At 37.8% G+C, this 24016-nt stretch overlaps 2 protein-coding genes across 5 annotated transcripts in view; both read right to left on the bottom strand.

Moving 5' to 3' along the window:
* Window positions 1–4471, bottom strand: part of dgkb (diacylglycerol kinase, beta) — a 71003-nt gene extending 66532 nt beyond the window's left edge. For 2 of the 3 annotated variants that reach the window (XM_017428593.3, XM_017428591.3), the window contains exons 1-2: window positions 2386–4159; window positions 2009–2261 (exon numbers count right to left, since the gene is read on the bottom strand). The gene's annotated coding sequence lies outside the window, so the exon portion shown is untranslated. Of the gene's footprint in view, window positions 1–2008; window positions 2262–2385; window positions 4160–4351 lie in introns of those variants that run through there. The other variant, XM_017428592.3, reaches the window with a different exon arrangement.
* An 11-nt stretch (window positions 4472–4482) lies between these two features.
* The window catches only part of agmo (alkylglycerol monooxygenase), a 57485-nt gene continuing 37951 nt past the window's right edge, over window positions 4483–24016 (bottom strand). Inside the window, exon 13 of one of the 2 annotated variants that reach the window (XM_037980216.1) lies at window positions 4483–4607. In XM_037980216.1, the coding sequence (XP_037836144.1) occupies window positions 4578–4607 (30 nt within the window). In that variant the 3' untranslated portion in view covers window positions 4483–4577. Of the gene's footprint in view, window positions 4608–13363; window positions 13966–24016 lie in introns of those variants that run through there. The other variant, XM_017428594.3, reaches the window with a different exon arrangement.

Consider the following 24016-nt stretch of genomic DNA (forward strand, 5'->3'; position numbering starts at 1 on the left):
TTATGTTTTCAATCTGACAAATCAATACAAATGAGTGTATTCAGGGCCATCATTGATATCTAAATAAATAAATAAACAGCATGTGGTTGATGTATTTCATTTGATTTTTGAAAGCTGGGATTGTTTTTGCTGAAAAGAAAACAAGAAACAAAGAACAGTTTCTTAGTTTAGGTTAAAGGATCTTCAGTGAATTAAAAAGGGAACTTTGTTTATGAACATGAAAAATAAAAACTGCCCTTTTAAATGTTAAATTGCTTCAGTTCTGCTTTTGAAAATCTTCCTGCATCAGCCTGACTGGTTGCCATGATGACAATGTGATCGAGTTCAGCCTAAATAGGCTTTTTAGAAGCAGGTTGTTGAATTAAATCCAATATCCAGTGTTTCAGTCGCGGTAAAAACCAAGTGTTATTTTGCTTGAACGGAATTTTCCAGCTAATAAACATTTTTTACGCTACGATGACCAAACCAAATATTTTCGAGTTCACAGCTGATTTTATCCACTTTGAGAAGGCAGAACAAAGACTCAGTTATTAATAAATCTGATAATTATGCATTTGTGCATCTTCATTCATATCACAGTGAGGTTAACATATATCACACACGTGATTTATATAAACATTTTTTGTGTTTATCTGTAGTAATTTTGCATTTAGTTGTACTTTTCAGTTGTTTTTGCGTGACTGTGTCTGTGTTCGTGTCGTATCACCAGTGAAGCATTTGACCCATTTAGCAACTGAAAGCCTGGATCAACAAGTGTATGTTCACTCATGTGTGTCTGTTTGTGTTGCTGGGTGTAAATAAATAATGCTCATTGCTATATTTTTAATCAGCTATAAATGCGTCTGATTTGATTCATTCAGCAGAACAGAGGGCTTAAGAGGAAATTCCCTTAGGCCACATTTTTAAAGGTACTCATTGTAAAAAATGAATTTAAACATAAAAATAGGTTATCCTGAACTATTTTAAAGGGTACAGTGTGAAAGAGTTAACTCCAGTTGTTTTTCAGATGTACTGATATGCAATTTTCAAATGCAGGTATGCATTCAGTGTAAACAAAGCATTCAGCTGAATCCACCAAAAAGCCCCGTGGAAGCTTGAGTCACATAACTGACCTACATTATGCTGGCCGGAGTCTGTGTGGGTAAACAAATAAGGCGGAACTGAACAAGCATAGAAACTTTGAGAAGATGTTTTGGTTGAAATATAAAAGTGAAACTGCTGCTACATGTGAAAGAAAAAAGAAAGATGGTGTAAGACAACTGTCAAGAATAAATATCAGGGATCAAGCAGGGCGGTGGAGCACCATAAAGAAAAAAGTTTTGGCCTCCGATTTTTTAGTTTAAGAACACATTAACCGTGGATGTGAGAAAAAACGGGCAGATTTTGTTTGTTATTTTATGGTTTATGGTTTTGCAATGATTATCTTTAACAAGACTTGGGTGAATTGCACAAACAAAACCATGAATAATTTAGTGAGCATCATTTTTATCACATAGACAGGCTGCACAGATAAGGAACAATCAGCTCAATGTGCCTCCATTAGCGTTGCTGCATTAACAGTGGACGTGCGAAAATTAGCCTCCCGTGCATAAACTTTGATCTGCCTCTCGAGCTGAAACAAAAACAACACTGCAGTGTCTTTCTAATGTTTTGCCCAGACAGCAAAAGGGGGGGCTGATTGAAAATTTTCTTGGATTTCCCCAGAGTTTCTTCAGAATATGTATTTTTATGTGCAGTGAATCCATTTCTGCCGTGGACTGTGCTGCAATCATCCTCACCCTGTTTCTGCAGAGCATTTTCTCCCCAAACACTGCTGGGAACAACATGAATCCAGCTCTGCAAATGTCATCAGAGTGTTGGTACTCCAGTGATGCAGTGAAGGGGTAGTGCGCATCAGTATCCGCTGACAGGAGATCTTCGCTGATGCCATGACACATTCATACAGGAGGTGGTAGCCTCTCAGAGACACGGATGAATGAATGAAATGATAGATCAACATGCGGCTCACCTGCTGCAGGGATGGAGATGACCCCAAAAAGAGACGAGGGAGGAGTTTTCCAGGCAGATGTCTTCAAAACAAGCTCCTCACTCACATTCCTGTCGTACACTTCTCTGGATCTTCTCTGAGCTGCGAGGCAGAAGGGTGTTTGCAATTATTTCCAGCAGCAGCAGCAGCAGCAGCCCCTTTGTGCTGCATGCCAGTGTGATGTGAATGGTGGAGTATTTGTTTGTCTCTGCGGTGTCTGGTCAGAGGAGCATCGCTGAGGATGTGGAGCGGTGGAAACAGGGAGAGAGGGAGAGAGAAAAGGGGAGGATGAGGAAGAGGGGAATTATCCAATCCTGTTCTGCCTGCAGTGATCAGTTTCCATACTCCCGCTAACTCACGTCACATCCCTCCATCCCTCCCCTCAGTCGCTGTGCTGCTCATCTCTCCCTCCCTCCTCAGGTCTTATACGCTCCTGCTTTCACACTGCTCCTCTCATCCTTCCTCACTCCTCCATCCAAGAGGTTTCTGTCATGTTTACGGTGGCACACATCAGTCAGAAACATCAGCACTGGAGCAAGACAGGCAGTGAGAAAACCTGCGGGATCTCCTGTCTAGAATGTTTAGAGACGGAAAGCAAAACAGGAAGCAAAGGAATGCCGAGAAACAGTTCAACTGTGTTTTAAATGTTAAATTGTTCAGCAGAGTGTGCGATATAGTCAGCATTTAAATTTTGTAATCGTAGTTGAGATTTCATCCATGACAGCTCGCCTCAACTAAGGATGTTTAGACGCCATGTTGGAGGATAAACAAAGCACATTAACAGAAGAATGACTTGGATTGACGGCAACATTTAGGGTGGTATCTCCCTGGACTACAAGCAGTTAGTGATTGGCATTCATGAGGAAGTTTCTTCAATGTCCTGCAACTTTCTCAGGGTTTTTAACTTCCTCTCATGTTTTGCAGAGATGCACAGCCCTGTTGTAAGAATTCTAACACGTTCAAAACATTTGTGAGACAATTTTTCTTTGGAAATACGTGCAAAGTTGTTGTGGCCATCCCCAGTCCATCTTAACAATGCTAAAGCTGTATTTTAACTCGTGAACTGAAGCTTTCCTCTGACGGCAAACATCCAAGGCAAACGTCCAGGTCTAAAAATCTATAATAATAGCAATTACATAAAAAGTGGTTCAGATCTGCCCATCTTCCTTTCAAAAGTGTATTCCAGCAGATTCAATCATTGATGTTGGGGCCGCTGCTGAGGTTGGTACAAAATGAGCCGAGGTGGGCAACAAAGAGCCCAGCCAAGAATACAGAAAACAGCCGTGCACTCAATAATAGGTTCTGATTTTTAAAAACTGTGTTTTCAGATCACTTGGTCACAAACACTCAAAGTTCATTAAGACTGCAGCTATATTGAGGAAAATTCACAGCTAAGAGAAATGATACTTGATGTTGATCTGGTAACTTTGAAAATCAGCACCACATGATGCAGTGAATGAATCTTCTGTTTGAAATATTTCCTCGTATCAGAAGAACCCACATGGCTGAAGCGGTTATTTCAGAAAAAAAGTGCGCAGGTAAATGTATCTCTAACAAAATGATCTGAACAGATGCTGAACTGATGGAGGTTTGTAGATGGAAGTTCTGCCCAACCATGATTTACCAGCAAGTGATGCCTTCGCTGCTGGGATAACTCGTGAGTTTGTTCTCCTTGATTTGTCACAATTGCAGAAATTCTGAAATATCATTTCTGATCTCTGTCAGCCCTAATCAAGCAGCCAAAAAAAAAAAAAAGTTGAACATTTTGGTTGAGTGAACACCAATCACTCTTTGTGTTCTCACTATTTTTATGTTTATTCTGCAGAGCTTCTCTTCCAAAATGGAGGATAAACTGTGACATCATTTCAGATTGATCACAACTTGTCATCGGTCGAAACAGACCATAATGCACTGCAGCCTGAGCCATCAAATCATGCTAATGCTAACTGCTAACTTGGGCACATTTGAAATTATCCCACATCAGCTCAACAAAGTATTTCTAAATGCAAAATTAAAGAGGATGTGAGTTTTCAGCATTTATAGGGCTTAATGTTGTGAAATTAAAGGAGTCTGAGCAAATTTTGAGGTCTGAAATCCAAGACAATAAATCTCTCATGACTACACAAAAAACTGTCATGTCACTTGGACAAAGAAGCTTGTCATTGTAAAAAAAAAAAGAAAACATTCTCAGAAATGTTAAATTCTTGAGGTGCAATTAGAGCTATATATCGGCCCTGTTTAGAAATGCATTTGAGAGCATCTCAAATGGACCAAACAGACAGTCGACACGTTTTGTGGATTTTATGAGTCCATGTGTCAGGTTACCTCTGGGAAAAACAGACATGTTCTCCCTTCCAACGACAAGAGAAACCATCCAGACTGTTTGTAGAGAAAAGTGCAAATGCCAGCATCTGTGCTGCATGTAGGGAGACGTGTGTATGGCATGACTTTAATATGTGTGATGTGCCACTCCTGCAGAGAGAAATATTGGAATCCTGGTAGATCCTTGAATATTTGATGACAGCAATGCCAGGCCTCCAGCAGCATAGCTTCATACAGAGTGGGAGCTTGACCAGCCTGCCTGCAGATGAAAACGTAAAACGCATAATATATAAATATATATATATATATATATATATATATATATATCAGAGAGAAGAAACCTCGAACTATTGAGCAGCTAAAATCTTCTTTTTCTACCAGTCAGCCAGTTAATAGTACAAGGAACCGAAGAAGCAGTAAACCAAACATTCTGACACAAGTAAAAAGACTAATGTACAAGAAAATATTTATACTGTATAAACACAATAACTAAAGTGCTAATAAAACGCAGGTGGGGGCAGTTAAGGCCATTAACATGGTGAGAACAGAAGAACAAACAAGATCGATATGGAAAGTAACCTACAAAAGAAAAGAGAAAACACAACAAACATATAAAGACGCAAAACAAATTTCTATTTTTATTTAGCCTAAAATAATTCCTAAACAATGTTGTGTGCTACTCAGAACATGTCACTTCAGGTCAGATGGGGACCAGGAACATATTCATACCAGTTACTGACTGCTTGAGATGTTGGTCCCAATCAGGTCTAATTTTGCACCACACGGTTTAAAACAGGGGTGTCAAACCCAGTGACGCAAGGGGGCCAAAAATAAATATTTGGTCCTAGCCAAGTGCCAATCACAACCAATATTTATTAAAAATTACATAAATTAACCTTAGTTTTAGATGTATTATGTCAAATCATTCATAAAGAAATATCAACTACCTTTTCCCAGTTACAGATTATACAGAATTTAGAGCAAACAGACTTTAATGAACACAGACAAATAGATCAAACTCCAAAAAGCTCATCATTAGCTGTTATTTCTTACGCCTTAAATAAATTTTTTAACAATAAAACAGATTTTAAAAAGCCATTAACAAAAACCTGATCGTACAGAAATTAAAACTATATGTTGTTGGCTTCTAAGTCACTGTCAGAGAAAACTTCACTAATTAGGCTCAGTTTTTTTAAGCAAAATAAGAATCAGAGACTCGATCTGAACCAGACTGGAGGGCCGGATGAAATGTTACAGAGGGCCGGATCTGGCCCGCTGGCCTTGAGTTTGACACGTGTGCTTTAAAAGCTGCTGTTGCTGACTGCAGTCATGCAAATATCTTAAAAGCACAAAACACCATCTGACAAAGACATCCTTTAACGCCACGGTATGATAACTGCTAATTACATATTTGCCAGAAATGCTGATGAGAGACAGAATGTGCTGTTATTTGTCAATAAAATGTATAATAGTGGGTTTTTTGCCATTTAAATTTGCATTTAACTGACATTATTTTAATGTTTGCTTACTTTAATAGCTGGATAATTGGAGTCACAAGTTTTTGCCGTTGTTGTTTTGTGGGTCAGATGCTGAAAGGTTAGAGATGTGTGAAACCAGCAGCAGTGGGGATTTCTTCCAGTAATCACCAATTGATCCACAAGTTCTCTTAACACGTATGTTTTCTGTGTTTTATAGTGTTCATTTCTTTGTTCTAGTTTCCATGTGTCCATTTTTCATGACCTCTTTTTTATTAAAATTGAACAAGAAACTTACTGTCCAGCTTCAGCAGAACCTAATAGCTTCTTTAGATGATTATTGATGATTTAAAATCTCAAGAAACTAATTTTGTGCCAGTTTTAAGGAGTTCTGCTGCACTTATTTGAGAGTCTTGACTCAACCTTCTTTGCGAGCACATTGCCATGCAGTCTCATGACATTTTTTAATGAAAACTATTGGGTCATTTATCTAATCTAGTCAGCAACAAGTAACACTTGCTTTCAATTTACAAGCACATGGAGTTCATTGTTACAGAAACCCAGCAGCAAACAGTTCTGCTGTTGGTGAAGAGATAATAGTAAATGAGGCCCATTGACTGGAATATTATTAACATTTACATTTCTGCACAGTCAGCATTTGACTGAGCTTTAGGACAGTTTGTTTCCAGCAGATAACAGACTCCAAGTAATTAATTAAATGTTTGTAACCTTTAAGTCTGTATCTCTGGATTGAGATTGTTGGCGACTAACTGGAGACACAAAATTGTGAGAAAAAAAAAAGCAAATTTTCAGTAGGAATCACACTGAGTTGGGACTTACAACACATTTCTGACATATGTAATGTAACTGCAAATGCATTGCAACATTCATGTGAATGTGAATTTAGTCACAAAGACTCTGAATTATGTTTCAATTAGATCCCAATTAAAAAGCAATTTATTCTCTTTTTATGTCTCCAATTAGTCAAAATTTGGTTTCACGGGTCACCAAACCAGTTTTGAGTGGTTTTTGGGACCTATGAGCCCAAATTTGAAACTGGGTTGGGACTAATTGGTGAAAGGCATTTGTGAGCAGGTTTTTAAAATGTCCTGAAACATTTGTGGGGGTTCTCTCTTTCCTTGCACGAACCACGGAGGCTTGCAGTCTTGTTGCTTGGGTTCTGAACATGTTCAAAACATTTGTGCAACAGATTTTCAGGAGTGAGGAGCCTTGCCAGGGTGAGTACGAAATACTAGGGCTGCACAGTAAAAATATCAAAATCAAATATAGAAATACAGAAATAAAAACATCAATCAGGTAATTTTAGCTAATAGTAAGACTGGTTTTCAGATAAAAGATTGGTTATGACTATTACAGAGTAGGGTTAAAAACAATAACAGGTCTTTAATATGATATGTGATATAGTGATGATGGTTTATCACAGTTGATGTTATCGTCACAATATTAAACAGTAATAGCACATATCGCAGGTTTTTCAAATATCAAACAGCCCCACAGAATTCACTCCTGTGCAGGAAACCTAATAAGTGCCTGATATCTGTTTCTGCTTTGTAAGTTTACCATTTTCTGGAGCAAACTTAACGTCTTCAGCCCAACCTTTAGATAACCTTTTCATTTCAGGCACTTTTTATAGCCTTCTCCTTGTCGGAAACAGAGTTTAATTCAGCTAACAAGCCTCAGCATGGACCGAGGGTGATGGAAGATCACTGAACAGTGACCCAGATATGGACAGCGTGTTGAGGGAGAAGCTGAGCAGTTTACCGATACGTTTGTGTTTTTAGTGCTGCCTGCAGCCTGTCTGTGTGTGTGTAGGTCATCTGGGTGTTTAGCTTTGTGTCGGAAAGGCTGAGGCAGCTGAAGTATTGATATGTGACTCACATGTGACTGAAAGAGGGTAACTGCAGGGCATCTGCTCCACAGGACGGCCTTTCACTTCACGTCTGACACTGACAGAAGCTCTGCACGATTAGACGGCAAAAAAGGTTTTAAATATGATTGTTTTTTTAACAATGCATACCTTGTATTTAATTTATTAAACATGCACAAGGTACATCAACTAAAGCTTCTTCATATGAATCTAATGAATACTAACATAATGGATAAAAGAGTTAAACTAGTGATCTGAATCATGTTAAATCTTATCTTCCAGAAGTGCATTAAAAAAATGAAGAGTTGTTGCCATTTCAACTATTTCTTCTCCTTTTATCCTTTAAAGTTCAAGTGAGGTACTTGAAATTGCTGAATATAGCCAAGTATTTCAGTAAGTAGTGTGATTAAAACAGTATTTAATTTTTGTTTTATCATAGATCAACAGTTCCACACAACACAGACTTAACTAAAATGATAATGACTCTAAGTTATTATGTATAAAGATTTGAAAACAATTGCCATGTTTCCCTCTGTGCAGCATCTCCTCTTCTTCTACCATCCATCTGTAAACATCTGGACCTAAGGAGAGCAGCTGCTGGAGGTTTTAGAGGGAATCTTGTCCCATTCTTTTCTTATGGAGGATTCTAGCTGCAGTTTGGTGCACATGTCGTTCGAAAACCAGTATATACTTTTCTGAATTGATGGAGCCTTTCCACGTGTGTAAGCTGCCCATGCCAGAGGCACTAATACACCCCCATACCATCAGAGAGGCAGGCTTTTGAACTAAGCGCTGTTTTAGAGCAGAGGATGTGGCATCCTTTGTTCATTAAAAACATTTCAAATTTGGATTTCTGTGACCACAGACCACTTTCCTCCTTTAAACAATGGTTTGGAAGGTGTTCACATGGATTAGCTATATGTAGAACTGGCATAAATAAAGATTAAAGCTACTGGAAGCAGCTAGGATTCCTTATTGATATGGATTATGCCCAATTTTATTACCTACCATTATGACAATCTCACTGTGAAACCTCTGTTTTTGGACAATATTATCTAACAGCATTTTTCCTAAAATAGTTCATCTCAAAAGAGTCACCATATAAATCAATTTTACAACTTTTAAGACTCAATCTAATTTATCTATTAGTAGAATAAGAGTGCATAGCTCTCTGACACTCCCCCCATCTGTCCAGAACATCAAACATCAATTCTACCCCACTTTTGTCCCTCGTTACTATAAATAGCAGCCTGAGTGTCTGAATTCTGGTGCAGAACACAACATGTCATTACGGCACCATTACATGAAGTCCTGTGTGGAAAACCTACTGGTCTGGATCCTGTATGGTCTTACCGAGGAGCAACGTTCAGAGTAAAGCTGTCAGAAGGCAGAATGATTGTTTTCCCTGGGTTTGTTTGTGTGTGTGTGTGTGTGTGTGTGTGTGTGTGTGTGTGTGTGTGTGTGTGTGTGTGTGTGTGTGTGTGTGTTTGTACTGTCAGCTCAAGATCTCATGAACCAGTGGAAGGACCTGAGTGGAACATTCAGAAAGTAATCAACTTTTTTTTTACTTTGTGTTACATTCTGTTGTACGAAAAGTGTTTTATAAATAAAGTTTGAATGATTAATAGGTGGGGCTTTAGTGTCACTGACTGTTTAAGTGATTAATGACTTCAATTGATTGCGACCAGTAAGTCTAAACACTAACAGTAGGCAAAAGTCACACTTAAAGCTACAGTTTACTGTTTGTGTAAAAACTAAATGTAAAATAATTCTGTCATCGGTCCAATAAAAGGAGGTTTGATTCAGATCTGAGGAGTACAGGTGTACACATTCACTGCAGAGGAGGACAAAATGACTGCTGCTTTGCTGGTGTCCCTTTTCATATTAAAGCCATTTTGGGAAATCTAATTCTCATTGGCTCCATATCGATCCTCCATCCTGAGTGACATTTCCTTATTGTATTTGGCGAGGCTTAGGGCCAAATTCCCTCGCCGTCGTTTATCAGGGTTTCATGTAAGGTGAAGGCCACCGCTCTGAGATCAATATGTCGGCCTTCTGGTGCGTCACCTTAATAAGCCGAGAGATCATGAAAAAGCAAAAAAAGGAAGCACAAAAGCGTTTGTCTTTGTCAAATATTATTCATTAACAGATAGATGTTATTGTGATGTAACAAGTTTAATTAATGCATAAACATGAAGAATTCTTTGCCTCATATATATATTTGATTAAAGGCCTACCATTTCTTGAAGGAATGCATATCACCCGTCACCTTTCATGACAAACTTTTAATTCAAGATGGCCACCACAACCAAACTTTGCAAGATGTGTTGAATGCTTGATGTGTTGAGGATGACTCTCAGCTACTACCACATAAACTTTACCTCATTATTTGTAATTTTGACTAAATTAAATCCATTATTGTGTGGGCAAAGGTAGATTAGCTGTGGCAGCCATCTTGAATTAGGTTGCCAAATGTGCAGTGCTATGAGTACCTGTTGAAGATGACTGTCAGCTACTATCACACCTACAATCTTAGCTCAAGATCTCTAATAATGACTTAACATTGAGTTACAGCAGTTATTGTAATGGCTACTGTTGATTAGCCATGTTAGAGGGTTAGTTGGTAGTAAGATATTTTGCTAACGCTACAAACAAATGAACGCGCTCACATGGAGAGACATGGGGAAAAAGAAAGAAAGATCGAATCCACACAACAGAAGAACAACATTTCAGTTGGTGATGTTACCAAATCTGGCAACAGCTTCCCTCGACCCGGAAAGGAAATGGATGGATGGATGTTCCCAAATCTCTCTGTACTTTGTCACTTTCCTTCCAGTAATTAAATACAGAAAAAGATTAGGCTCATCCCTGATCTTTATCTGCAGCAGACACAGGCTGGGAGTAGGAAAAACAACACGTGTCTCAGTGAGGCGTTTAGAACAATTTTGTTTTTCAGAACAGCTTTTAACGTATTGAATCAGGTAATAACCTTAGAATGGATTTTAAAGTTTTTCTGCACCTCATTAACAATTATTATCCCTCTCTGAAATGTAATGAGCTCATTTTTTTCCCTTCGCAGCCCATTCTGAGCTCACATGTTGAAATTTAATTTAGCTCACAAAATCATTAAATATCCTGTAGTTATTGTCCACCTGAGCACAGAGAAATGATCTACAATGAGGCACTGAGCAGTGAACTACGTCAGATAAACCTGAGCGTGTGAAAAGCTTCAAACAAGCTGAAAGTGTCCTTTTATCATCACCAGGCAACCAAAATGCCAGTTTCTAAATATAGCCGTGTAACTGTGCTACAAGAGCTGCTGAATGTTACAAGATTAAACTCTTATCTTTCCTTTTAGTCTCAAGAATCCATTATTTCCAAGTGGAAAAATGGTCGATGAAAACCCGTTCAAATGGCCTTAATTTTCTTTCTGTTTGCAAAAATGTTTTTTTGTTATCATGGTTTCTCTAGAAAAACAGGATCCTCTGTGAAAGCTATCAAGTGCAAATCTCTGATGATGCAAAGATAAAAAAAAAAAGCCATGACGAGGATTTTGGCTGCAAAAAACAGCTACAACTCAGTTGATTTTACAGATATTGAGCTAAAACTTAGCGTGGTGGTAGCTGAGACTGATCTTCAGCGTATACTCAGTGTTCACTGATCATATCAGATGTGACATTAACTACTGGAGGTAACAAAATAATTCATAAACCACTGAATGCATTTTGTTGAAACTCAGACATAATCTTTGGATGAACACCTACAGCTGATTAACTTTAAGAGTCACTCCAATTCAAGATAGCTGTCACAGCTAATTAGCTTTAGCCTACACATAAATCGCTTTAACTTAGTCAGATTTACAAATATTCTGCTAAGATTTAACATGGTAGTAGCTGAGTGTCGCCCCAAACAGATCATGTGAGATCTCTCATCAGTGCATGAGACTGCATGACCAAAATGGCTACAATACCTCCTCTTTATAAGATGATCCTAGGTTAAAACTCTGGCATGAAAGGCGGTGGGTGATATGCAATCATTCAAGGAAACATAGGCCTTTAATTGTAATTTGTACTAATATTGCTTGTTTTTCACCTTATGTAAAGTTTTAAAACCTAAAGATTAAAAGAAAACTCAACAAAACATCGTTTTTCTGATGTTTTATCTGATGCATTTCACTAAAATTGTCCAAAAGCTGTTTGCAAACTCAACTTCCTCCCCAGCATTTGAACTCTTACATTAATTACAGCATGAAGGATGGCCATCTCCTTCTGCGCTCCATTAATTAATCTCAAACAGAACATTGCTCTCTACTTTCAGATTAACTCTCCATGTTGACCTGGAAGCAGTTTCCTGCTGTGTGATCCTGTTAAAAATCACAGAACTGTCTGATAACGTGACTCCAGCTCTGACTGATGTACAAATCAGAGAGAAAGTGAACCGACTGCGTCTATATTGTGTCAGTATGTTAATACAGCAAGCTGTGGATACAAACCGGTTCCATCTGCAGACTGTTCCTCACAGATGTTCTTGACATCTGCTCAATTAACACGTTAGGTAATAAAGTGTCTGATGTCATTTAATGTATTTCAGTTTGCTGTGAATAAATATGTAAAACCATCTGTCAGCAAAACATATATTCACACCATCCCACCTTTGCTCATCCAGCTCTAACAACTCGTTTCCTTTTTATCAACCTAACACAATTTAATTTAGTTATTTAAACAGTTACTGCATATTTTGTTTTGGAATTATAGTTTAGTTTTCATCGCCTGCTGGTTAAAGGGTGATAATGTTTTTGTTCGTGACTGTGCATGTTTGTTTTTATGTCACACACTCTCAGAAAGTCATCTCTGCATGTGCATCTACAGCTGCTTAATTTTGGGAATCACTCCATTTAAGATGCCCACCACAGCTAATCAGCATTAGCCAACTCATAAATGTCTATAACTTACTCAGTTTTACAGATACTGAGCTACATCTGGTGTGGTAGTAGCTGAGAGTCATCCTCAACACCTACTCTGAGCACCAACACATCTTGTGACATGGCAGAGAAGACATCATTCTTACAAGATTTAACCACGAGGACTGAAACTCTGTCTCTTCTCAGCAGAAGTGTTTTAGTTTAAAACTCTGGCATGAAAGGTGGCGGGCGATATGCATTCCTTCGAGAATGCTAGCCCTTTAATTTTCGTTGTGTGAAATGTGAAATTTGGCACCTTAAACCAGCTCTGCATGACCTTTAGAGGTGTGATGCTGTGCACAACAATGAAAATCTTGCTTTTTATGGTTTAAATGATTTGTTCTTTTCAGCTTTAGATAAATGTTAACACATTGATGTAAAAGTTTTTGTCTTTGCTCAGCCTCCGTATCTAAATAAACGTCCTTCGTAACAAAAAGCTGCACGCTGGTGTCTCTTCAGAACAAGCCGTGGATCTGAAAGAGACTAATGATGGGTGATAACAGCACCATCTGCTGTGGACCATTTGTCACTCCCACACAAGGTCTGGAGGTTGAGAGGAACAAATTCATCTGTTGTTTCAAAACCTAATCAAAGCCCACAGAACATGCAACCCACCAGGCGCCGTTGTGCATCAGGCTTTGTAAAATTTAACTGACATATCTGTCATCTTGGGGCAGAAAAACAGGCATGAATGAAGGAAATGTTTAAACTGTTTTAATCGTATGACAAAAGGAAAACAATGTACAGGGCTGTACAACATTTCTCTTTAAAAGGTCATTCAAGAGGCTTCAGTATGATCAGCACTTTAGTTTTAGAAGAGGTATGAAGTTGTGTTGTGGTTTCTGACAAAAGTACTTTTTGTGTTTGTGATCAGTACTTCAGTTTATAATGCAACACCACTAATCACAGTGACATTTAAACAGAATGCTTCAAAAGAGAAAAATGATCAGAATACATTTGTCATTTACTGTAACCTTGCATTCTTCGGGTTAATGTCTCATTTACATAATAAAGCTCAGGCTCTCTTCAAGCACTTTTATATAAAATGTTAAAGCAGAAGATAACAAGGTTTAGTTTTTTCTAAAAGCTAATAGATGACACATGAAGTCAAAGCTTCAGGAAATGTTTAAAGCGATCAAAAACTAATTATTTTAGAATGATTCAAATAAAAATGACTTGAGAGTTTCCACTCCCCTCCCATCTTGTTGACGTCTCAGTTTTCTTTCTTCTTGATCCTGAGGAGCCGCGAGAAGCTCTGCAGAGCCCAGAACAGCAGAGAGAGGGAGACAAAGGTCTAGAAAACACACCGGCAGAGACACGGTTACAAAACTCAACCTTGGCTTATTTCTGCTCAAATCTTGGCTGCAGTAAAAGCGAAGGGGGGATTTTTAACACCACGTCCACACAGTTCAGTGAAACGTGACAACTGCTCGAACCAGGGAGTGAATCTGTAAAGTAGTCATCAATAAAAGGAAAGTTAAACACCTAAAAGGTTTAAACACACGTTTAATAAAAACACAAACCTGCTAAATTGCAGAAACGTTTGTTTTTTCCTTTATAAGGTCTTCAAATTTCTTTAACTTCTCTGTATTTTAAAAAAGTAAAAATATTTTTTGCAATAAACAGTTGGACAGTTGGAAGCTTTTCATATTTTTTAGACTCTTTATGATCCATTTATTTTGTGTTTTAAGAATCAGTCATTATGGTGCAGTTTGGTTTTATTAGTTATTACTAATTTAACTTATCTGTTTTAATGTATTAATAATAACTAAGAAAAAGAAAAACTTGAATGGTGAAAATGTTATTAAGTAAAGGTTTGTGTTTTAATTTTCATAAAAGTTAAAATGTTGGATAATACTTTTTATGAAAGATACATTCTTGAGTGTTTGAAATGTTTTTAAAAGGTAAAAACAAGATTATTTATGAATTTTATTTAAAAAACTGCTTCCTGAATAGAAATAAAACACTTTTATTATTGATTTCTTTTCTGAATTCTGTCCAATATTCACTTTTAGAATTTGACCCAATTAAAGTTAATCATTTTAGCTTCGTTTAGCTCTGCATGGATGCCAGCACTTGGAATAATATTTTTAACAGATCACCTATAAAGAATATATGTTCACAATCTGAATAAGCCTTCTAACTATTCTACTGTTATAGATACTTACATATCACATAAAGTGTTTACTTTGATTAAAATTGTGAATAAATCCTTTCAGTTTTAGGTTAGAAGCTGGCAGCAGTAATTTAATAATAGCTTAGTTTTTAAATATAACACAGCTATTTTTGCTTTACAGGTTTAGCAAAACTGGAAAATAAATCCTGAAAGTCAGAGTTGGGTTGGCAAAGTATGAAAAAGCAAGAAAAAGGTCTGAGTAGTGTTTAAAGATAAACCTGTAAATGAGAGAAAACAATAAGACGTGTGATGTGTTGCCGACGTCCCGTCTCCTGACGCTCTCACGGCGAGGTCAAACGGGTCACAACCGTAGGGGACCTCGCTATTCAGGGGGAAAAAAAAAAGAAGGTGGGGGGTGGGGTGGGTGGGTTCGCCAGAAACACCCCCCGCCTCCACCCCCCTCGCCGTGTTCTGGCCCATAAACTGCATCCTACATCTGAATCTGAGCCAAAAGCAGAACGTTGTCCATCACAGGCAGAAAAGGCCTGATGGGAAAAAAAGAGCCTGATATTTTTCCTCGTCCTGCAGCTCGGCAGCTGTTTTTCTCTGAGATCTCTCTGCGTTTTCTACCTGACGTCCCGCTGAGAGAGAACAGAAACTAAATGACAAACGAGACAAAAAGCACGGAGTTTACAAAGGACGTTAGGGCATTAAAAACATGGAACAGGTTTTTTAAGTAGCACTGACTTTAAATCAGTTTTCCCTGTCTGTAGCCAAGCAATGAGGGCTATTATACAAAACCTGACTGTAAACTGTGTTCAGATCAGTTTGAAGTCTTTTCTGCATAAATTTACACATGCATCCTGTTTCAGTTTATGTTACAAAGAAGCAAATGATAATTTTCACTCAACTGCATTTGTCAAAACACCATTAGTGTCAACTAGCTACCACCAACTAATGTTGTTTTGGAAACCCAAACTCACTGTTTAGTGATAATTAAAGCTGGTTTTATACTGTTATTACAGTAGTGTTGCTTGGTTTGCTTATTTATTAGTTTTATTAGTTTTTAAGTAATCTTGAAAACAGACAGACAAACAGATTTTTATTAAATTTTCAGGAAATGTTGGGATTGTCACAAGAAACAAGTGATTAAATTTTGGTAGTGATCCGAATCACAATGAGGATTGGACTATTTTGGTGGAGGTTTGTATTCTCTGAGTGCTTCTAATCTTTTATTACACCCTGAAGGTTCAGTCAGGTTCAGTTTCATCAACTTCTGGTTTAAAATGGTGGACTGTGAAGAAAAACACGACTCGTCTCTGATCCAACCAATGGGTCAAAGTTTTTGACCCAATATTTGGTCCCAAAATAACCCAGAAGTTTTTAGTGTGTAGATAATTTTAAAATATATTTAGGTGGTATGTTGTGGCCAATATGCTACACTTAAACAGTTTAATCTTTATGAAGAACTTGGGAGCACAGGGTGGATGTTTCATTTTAACTCCTCATGAATATCGTGTCCAATACTCGAAAGACTTAAAGGCAACAAAACAGACCATCTAAAGATGTGATTCACAAACGTTTCAGGTTCAGACCCTCAAAATAACAGCATCGAAGCCTGGAAACCTCATCTTGTACAAACGTCACTCAGAAGCCTAAAAACATCCATATAATGACAGATCTAACAGCCTAAACAACTGTTAATGTATTGTTATCGATTCAACTACTGTTTTTTTTTAAATTTTGCAACAAGGATGGTAAAAATGCAATATTAGAAATCAATTATTTCCTTTAATTTAGCCTTTAATTGCTTCTTTAAATTAATTTTATTACAACAAAACTAAATCCTTCACAAAACATCATGACATATAAACCATTTAAAAAACAAAAAGTTGGTTTGTGGAGAAATAAATACAAAATACACCAAGTTTGACAAAAAACAAAATGTCACTTGTTCAGGAACTGCAGAGATTCAACTTTAATCACAATGTTTTTTTTCTAGTGCATATATGAGCTTTTCACCTTTTAATACAGACTAATCTTAAACTTTTATTATTAAATATTGATACCTAAATGTTTACAGTGAAGAACAGTAATTTAAAGAATTTACTGCCCTTCTGTTCATGTGTCAATGTGACAAACACAGCATATTATTGTATTAAAACACACATTACCAAGCTGATTTATTAGCTAAGTTTATTCAGTCAACTAAAACCCTGTCAATGAATTTCTTTCCTTCATGTGACAGAAAAAAAACTAACTCTGCTGTAAAAAGTAAACTGAAAAAACTAAAACTGAGGTTTCTCCCACAAAAATATTACTCATAATTAAATCAAACAGTATGTTAATTAGTTGGGATGTTTGTCGCTGATTCTATGTTCGAGTGGTAAAGCTTCCAATCAATTTAATCAAGCTTGTGGGTCGTGTATTAGTTCACAAATGGACCAGGAAAAAAGCCTGAAGTCAAAAATCCCATGGTTTCTGTAGAAAATTACCGGATAAAGTTGTTTCACAGCTCACCCCTCATGTTGAGTTTACCTAATATAATTTAATCATGATGGCTAGAAGTCCAAACTCCCTGAAGTTAAAACAGATGGAAGATTACCAGAACGAGAAGCTGCATCACGTCCATTTCTGAGACGGATGGCGATGGAGAGCAGAGCGAAGGATCGACGGAACCTCGCAAATCAAAGTTTCCCTCAAACCCGGGATCAAAACATGACAGGGGCTTCGATGAAAGCCGCATGTGGAGGGCACCTATTTCTCTTCTGTTCATCTCTCCTCATTTATCCTCCTCCTATGCTACATTTTAATAGACTCTGTGGAAGTCCATGTGGGACAGATTACACAGTGGAAGGAAGCAGGTTTGATCATCTACAAATAAGCTCTGCAATCTCCCAAAGTGGAGAACTCAGCGGATCCACTCACACTCACTTGGTTTGAAGCTGAGGACACGAACTGACAGAACTATGTGGCTTTTGTTTGTTTCTGGTTTCTTATTGATCTTTATGCAGCCAACGAGAATGCATTTCAGAACCAAACAGGCCGGAGTCGCAATTAGTTTACTAAATTAAAGGCATATTTCCTGCTGCCTTTCATGCCAGAGTTTTAGACTAAGATCGTCTCAGAGTTATAGCTATTTTGGACAAACCTTGAAAATACCATTATGCACGATTTCATGCAGCATCCCATGTGATCCTGCATAATCTGTCGGAGTATGCGTTGTGAATGACGGTCAGCTAGCACCACACCAAATTTAAGCTCCATATCTGTAAAATTCACTGAGCCCTGTTTGTGTTTGCTAAACATCATTGTCCAGTGGAGGCCATCTTGAGGGTTAGTTAATCAGTTGTAGATGTACATCCAGTGATTACTTTCTGAAAGTTTCACCAAAATCTGTTCAGTGGTTCTCCAATAGTTAATTTCAAATTGTGGACACAGATTTTATGTGATTAGTTGGTGCTCAGAATATAAGTTGGGAATCAGTCTAAGCAACTACCACACCAAATCCTAGCTCAGTATCTGTAAAACGGACCGACTTACAGACATTTTTGTGTTTGGAAGTATTGGTTTGCAGTGGCAGCCATCTTGGATCTGTTTAACTCTAAATGTTAGTTGTGGATGTAATGATTACTTTCTGAAAAATTCATTAAAATCTGTTCAGTGATTCTCAAGATATTTGGCTAACAGAACAAAAACCGTGATAGGTGATAATCCTAAAAGAAAGCTAAGATCACAGTTAGTTAAAATTCTTTTAGTTGGACAAATTATTAGAGGCACTCAAATGAAGTGCAATGTTTTAAAATAAGAATCCTTTTTAAATACTGAACCTTGACTAATCTGTCCTTAATCACTAATTATTCACTGCAAATGTACAAACAAGAGTCACTGACCAAATTCCTTCGAATCCTTGCAAGTTGGACATATATCTATAGAGATATTTTTACAAATTATGGTCAAATATGATTGAGCAATATGAACTACTTGCTGTTTCAGTGATTCTTACAGATTCTTAGTAACACCACATTAAACCGAGTGACTCCGGGTGCTGCTGATGGACACGAAGCATCGAGGAAATGCGTTAAACACCCAGCGGTGCACTCGGTAAGAAGCGTCCAGCCTTCAGTGGGTTAACACTGCAGAGTTTCAGCGCTCTCCAACACAGCTGCACTGTGATTGAAATGAAAACAAGGCAGAATGGCTGCTGTCAGATGTGTGATATATGACCTGCAATGGGATGTTTCCAGAGCTCCCTCTCCATATGGCGGCCTACAGTCCACTAGACCTGGCCTGAACTGTATCGGAAAATAATTTAAGTTTTCTTTTTTTTTAAACTAGCGGCACAGCAGAGCTAGGTGTCATGTATTTGCATCAGGACATTGCTGAATCTGTGGAAACAAACCACTGAGGTATTTGTTAACAGTCCTTGACTCTCGGCATTATCACTCTTGATACACAAACGGTTTGAAGTAGAACAGAAAGTATAAAACCCTAATTTCCATTTTCTTTTTTTTTGAGGATTTGGCAGATGTGTTTAACCAGCAGATGCACTCTGCTCACAACTTGAAAAATCATGACTGAAAAACACAGAAAACAAGTGTTGGAAGCAAGGAAAAGTTCAGACTGTAGTTTCTGAATACTCAAATGCAACTCAAGAATATCCAGTTCTTAATTTCTGACAGTAAAACTGATAACAAAGCAAGTTAACCTTTTATCATGAGGTATAAACAGATCAAAACAGGCTTGAGAAATACGCAGATCTAACAGTTAAACACAAATCTACTTCTAAATCAATACATAATAAATAAAAACTGCCGTACTGATGAATCGAAGTGCAGCAAAATCTAATCCATCACTACAAATTAAAGTCAAACAAAAGAATAAGAAGAAGGGCTTGAGCTTATATTATTATTGTATTTTAAGAAATCACTAATGGTACCTAGTATTTTATTATATTTCCATGTATTTCAGTGATATAAAATGTAAATGAACCTAAATGTTATAAATAAGAAAGGCTTGTCTGAACATTCAAATAGATTGGTTATATTCTCACTTGTGCTAGTCTAACACTACTATTATTTTTATATTTATCACCCCTTACTATGAAATGGTGGACAATCATGTAATCGCTTGCTTGCATCTCCAACAGCTCTTAAAAGGCACGGTCGGCCAGGTGATCATCAAGCCGATAGTCATCATTAATAAAGTCTAAGGTTTGTTTGTGAAAACAGGAGAACCTTACAGAACAATAACCATCAGCTTTTTGACAAAAGGACCAACAAAGAAAAAGTAATTCCTGATAAAAAATGCAAACAACAGCTACATGACAACCTGTTAAAAGTTTGACCGAATTCACCTTAATAACTGAAAATGGGAAAAAAAAAACATTTTTGGTCACCATTTCCAAAAGTTGCACAAACTTAAAAGCACAATGACAGCAGGACTTGAGGCTGACATTTCTGCTAAAAGCAACATAACAAGCTCTAAATCGTTACCTCAATTAGATACGTCATTTTTTTACTGTTACTATTACTATTATATTCCTAGTCAGTTTTAGCTGTGCATGTAGGAAATTGAATAATACATAAATATATATTCAAATACATTTAAAGTTTGAAGTAAAAATGTGGAAAAGCTTCTGTCAGCACTACTCACAAGCACACACTGAGTACTTCCTGTCTGTTGATTATGAGCAGATATACAGTCTCTGCTGTGTAGACTCAGGAAGGATATGCTGAGCAGGGTAATGTCCCACCAGAGATTCAGTGCAGCAACTATCTGTAACTTTGCCATGAGAAATATCGCAGTTGCACTCCCACGCGCGCACGCATAGAAAGACAGACATGGAGCGGCCAGACAAAACACGTGTTAAACAGCAGTTGCTGCATGTGAAAGTGTAGCAAAACACAGAGCAGTTTGATGATGTGCCAGCTTAAAATGTTACAGTTGTTTAGACGTTCTCCTTCTCACATGATGTATTTGAAGTCACGTACCTTGTATCTCTTAGACGATGACATGTGAGGTCAACAACAACTTATCCGGCCCACTCCGCCACATTGGAAACATACGACAGAACCCGAAGGACATCCATTTTCACGGGCTCTGAATTCCCTTTACATCTTAGGAGCTTTCCACCACATCAGCCTAAATAAGAGAAGTCATCACCTCATCATTAACCGCAGTTCCCTGGGTGGCCAAAATGGTGGTGAAGAATGCACTAGCATGTGGAAACACAGAAGGTGAGGTATTCTGCAAAGGTTCACAACGTAAAAGCAAAACACAACATGCGTGGCGCCAACGGGAGGTTAAAAATGCCCTACCAAAATGAAGGCCGTGTTATTATTTTAATGGAGCAAAAAGGAGACGTCTGGGTTGGCTGTGAATTGGCTTAATGAATTCCTCTGAGAAGAAGTGCAGATCAATGTGTCTCCAATGGCCTGTTAGAGACATATCTTTCCCCAACTCCTTCAATCCGCTCGCTCATATTTAGACGAATGATCTTAGTCCCTATTGAGAGCCCAATGTGGAGTTAAAGGCCAAGTGTTCTCGAAGCCATTTTGTTTTTTCTAGTCCAAAAAAGGACAAATAGACGACAATCAGGAAAAAAAAGTTCATCTTTCTCAGATCACGCCAAGATGCTGGCACAGCAACAAAACTGGTAAACAAAGATCGATCGCTCAATTAAAGTTTATTTGGTTTAGGCAACAAGCAGAATCTTCTTTTTAAAGAGCAAGAAAATTACCAGGAAAAAGTACATCTGAAGTCTTTGCAAAAGGGCCGACAAAGCTACTATCAAGCAGTAAATTATCTGTGCGCTTAAAGACGACGAGGAGCTCGACTTTCTATTTTAATAAGAAAACAATGTCGACTCGAAGAGGCGGGTCAGGACCTGTGAGAGGAAGAAATCTGTCAATGTGACTGAACACACTTTTCAGATGCCTCTGCATGTGGAGCCGCAGCCTAAGAGAGGGCCTGGGTTCACGGAGCAGGAGCTGCATGAGGATGGTTTTTATTTAGCAACCATTTCACCTCGGACCTTCTGAAAACATCTGGGAGAGATAATTTCCTGTCACAGCAGGTGAATAAGATTAATGCTGAAATTTCTTGGTTTCAAACTTAAATTTTATACAAAATAACACGAAGCAAACTTTTTCCAACCACTTAAAAGTTTAACTTTTGACCTTCATTTCTACTCATGATTAAAAGTAATTATACCACCCTTCTAAACTAAAGTTTTAGTTTTATGAGTCATTTCAAAAACATGGTTCTTACCAGGTCTTAACACCAGGTAAGCGGATATATACTGAATTGGATGGATGGATGGATGCTTTCAATATGTTAAAGAGGAATTTTTAAACTTTTGTGGCAGACCCCCACCCCCACAACTAAAGATGAGATTCCTTTGCTGGGATCTACTGGATTGTATATTTTGACCTGATCAGAGGGAAAATATGAAAGAGCAGGAAATCCAGTAGATCAAAATAAAGAGTAATGTTTTATTGCAACAACTGATTAGGTGAGTGAATGCAGGTGGGAGACAAGGGACAAGTCCTGGGGTAACCTAGAGACAGGGAATAAGTTCCCAAAGTTCCAGGAACAACAACAGATGAACTAGAAAAGAAAAAGTTGACTGGTTTTATCTCTGATGGATTCAGTTTCGATGTGGAAACACCAGAAATGACAGAATGTACTGCAGCCTGTGTGTCAAAATCACTATTCAAAACTTTACAACACATAATCTGAAGTTTTTCCAAGTTTGAATCCCCCAAAGCTCACAGATTTTGGCAGAAGGAGACATTTTCCAGCTCACTTCAGGCAACATACTGCAACTTGAAGTATTGTGAAAATAAATGGCTGAGAAGAATTTAGTTTTTTACAGTATTAGATATGATTGTTCACCAATAAACAAATGAGAATGCTAAAGAATGGGATCAATAAACTGATGTAGAGAGACTGAATCCTGCAGTCTAACACACTAAGCCTCCATTCAGTGCCATTTTATTAGATTTACAGTAAAAAAAAAAAAGATCAAATTCATAATTGAGCTTTAGGACTTAAGTCTTTAATCATTTGTTTTGATTTGTATTCAGACTGGCATCAAGTTTCTCTGAAACTAGTTTAATGCAGATTTCAGAGGAGCTACTGACAGCTTCAATTAGGCTCAAATACCAGTTCTGAAGCTACATTACAAACTGGACAAGTGCTGTGCTACGTTTATGAATTAATGCACGAAATAGGAAGGCAAATTCAAAAGAAAGTCAGCGTTGGCCACAAAAACCAAACCAAGTCCAGCTAAAAAGCTCCCTCAGGACCACTTGCTGTGAGATTTCCATAGCTTTACCTGGTTATTTGTGTGACAAAATAAACTGAGTGGTTACTCTTTGACGGGCACAATCCCCTGCACGTTGAGTGATAATATTTCACACTGTGCATGCACAACCGCTGCGCTGTTTACTCCGATGGAACAGCATTTCTTTCAAATCCCTCCATTTTCTCCCTGGGAGGAGATTTCCTTTCCTTTCCATTCCCGTGAGCTCTCAAATGATGTCATGCTCACCGAGTTTCCACAGCTCCAAGCAAGCATGTTAACCTCAGCGCCGCCTCTTGCTACCACAAATTCCAGTTTAACAAAAAAAAAAAAAAAAACGTCAGGTAACCTTTCACACCTGAGTTTTTGCAGTGATTAGATAACAGCAACCTTTTACCATTCACAGTCTTATCTGCCACCTCATAAATGAGATGCTGGGAAAGACGGGGTGGGATTTGCCATTTTTACAGCCAGAACAGGTGATGTGTGGAAGATAAAGCCACATTGTGTTCAGGTTCAGCCTTTGTGTTGGACACGACTTTACCAATATTATTTTAACCTCTTCTTTTGACCGTGGAGCATTTACCTTTCCCTTCAAAGTCTGACAGAGGAGAGCTCTATTAAAAAGAGAGAGCGAGATGAAGGGATTGGAAAATACAATGTGGTTTGAAAGGAATTCAGTTTCTTTTTATGTTTTGGAATGAAAAGGATTAAACGGATTTAAATTTGCTCCGAAAGTGTTCAGATTGTTTGAGGTAATATACCAGTTATAAAAAGGGGTTTTATTGTACGGAAACATTTCAGCAAAATAGTTCAAGAAAAACAGGGTCAGTGTTAAAAACCTAATTGGCTTTTTTATTATTCTGTTTAGGGAAAGACTAAAAAACACAAGGAAGACTAAGTAGCTTTTTATAAACACAA

This window comes from Kryptolebias marmoratus, linkage group LG16 (genome assembly GCF_001649575.2).
Source record: "Kryptolebias marmoratus isolate JLee-2015 linkage group LG16, ASM164957v2, whole genome shotgun sequence".
Classification (NCBI taxonomy): domain Eukaryota; kingdom Metazoa; phylum Chordata; class Actinopteri; order Cyprinodontiformes; family Rivulidae; genus Kryptolebias; species Kryptolebias marmoratus.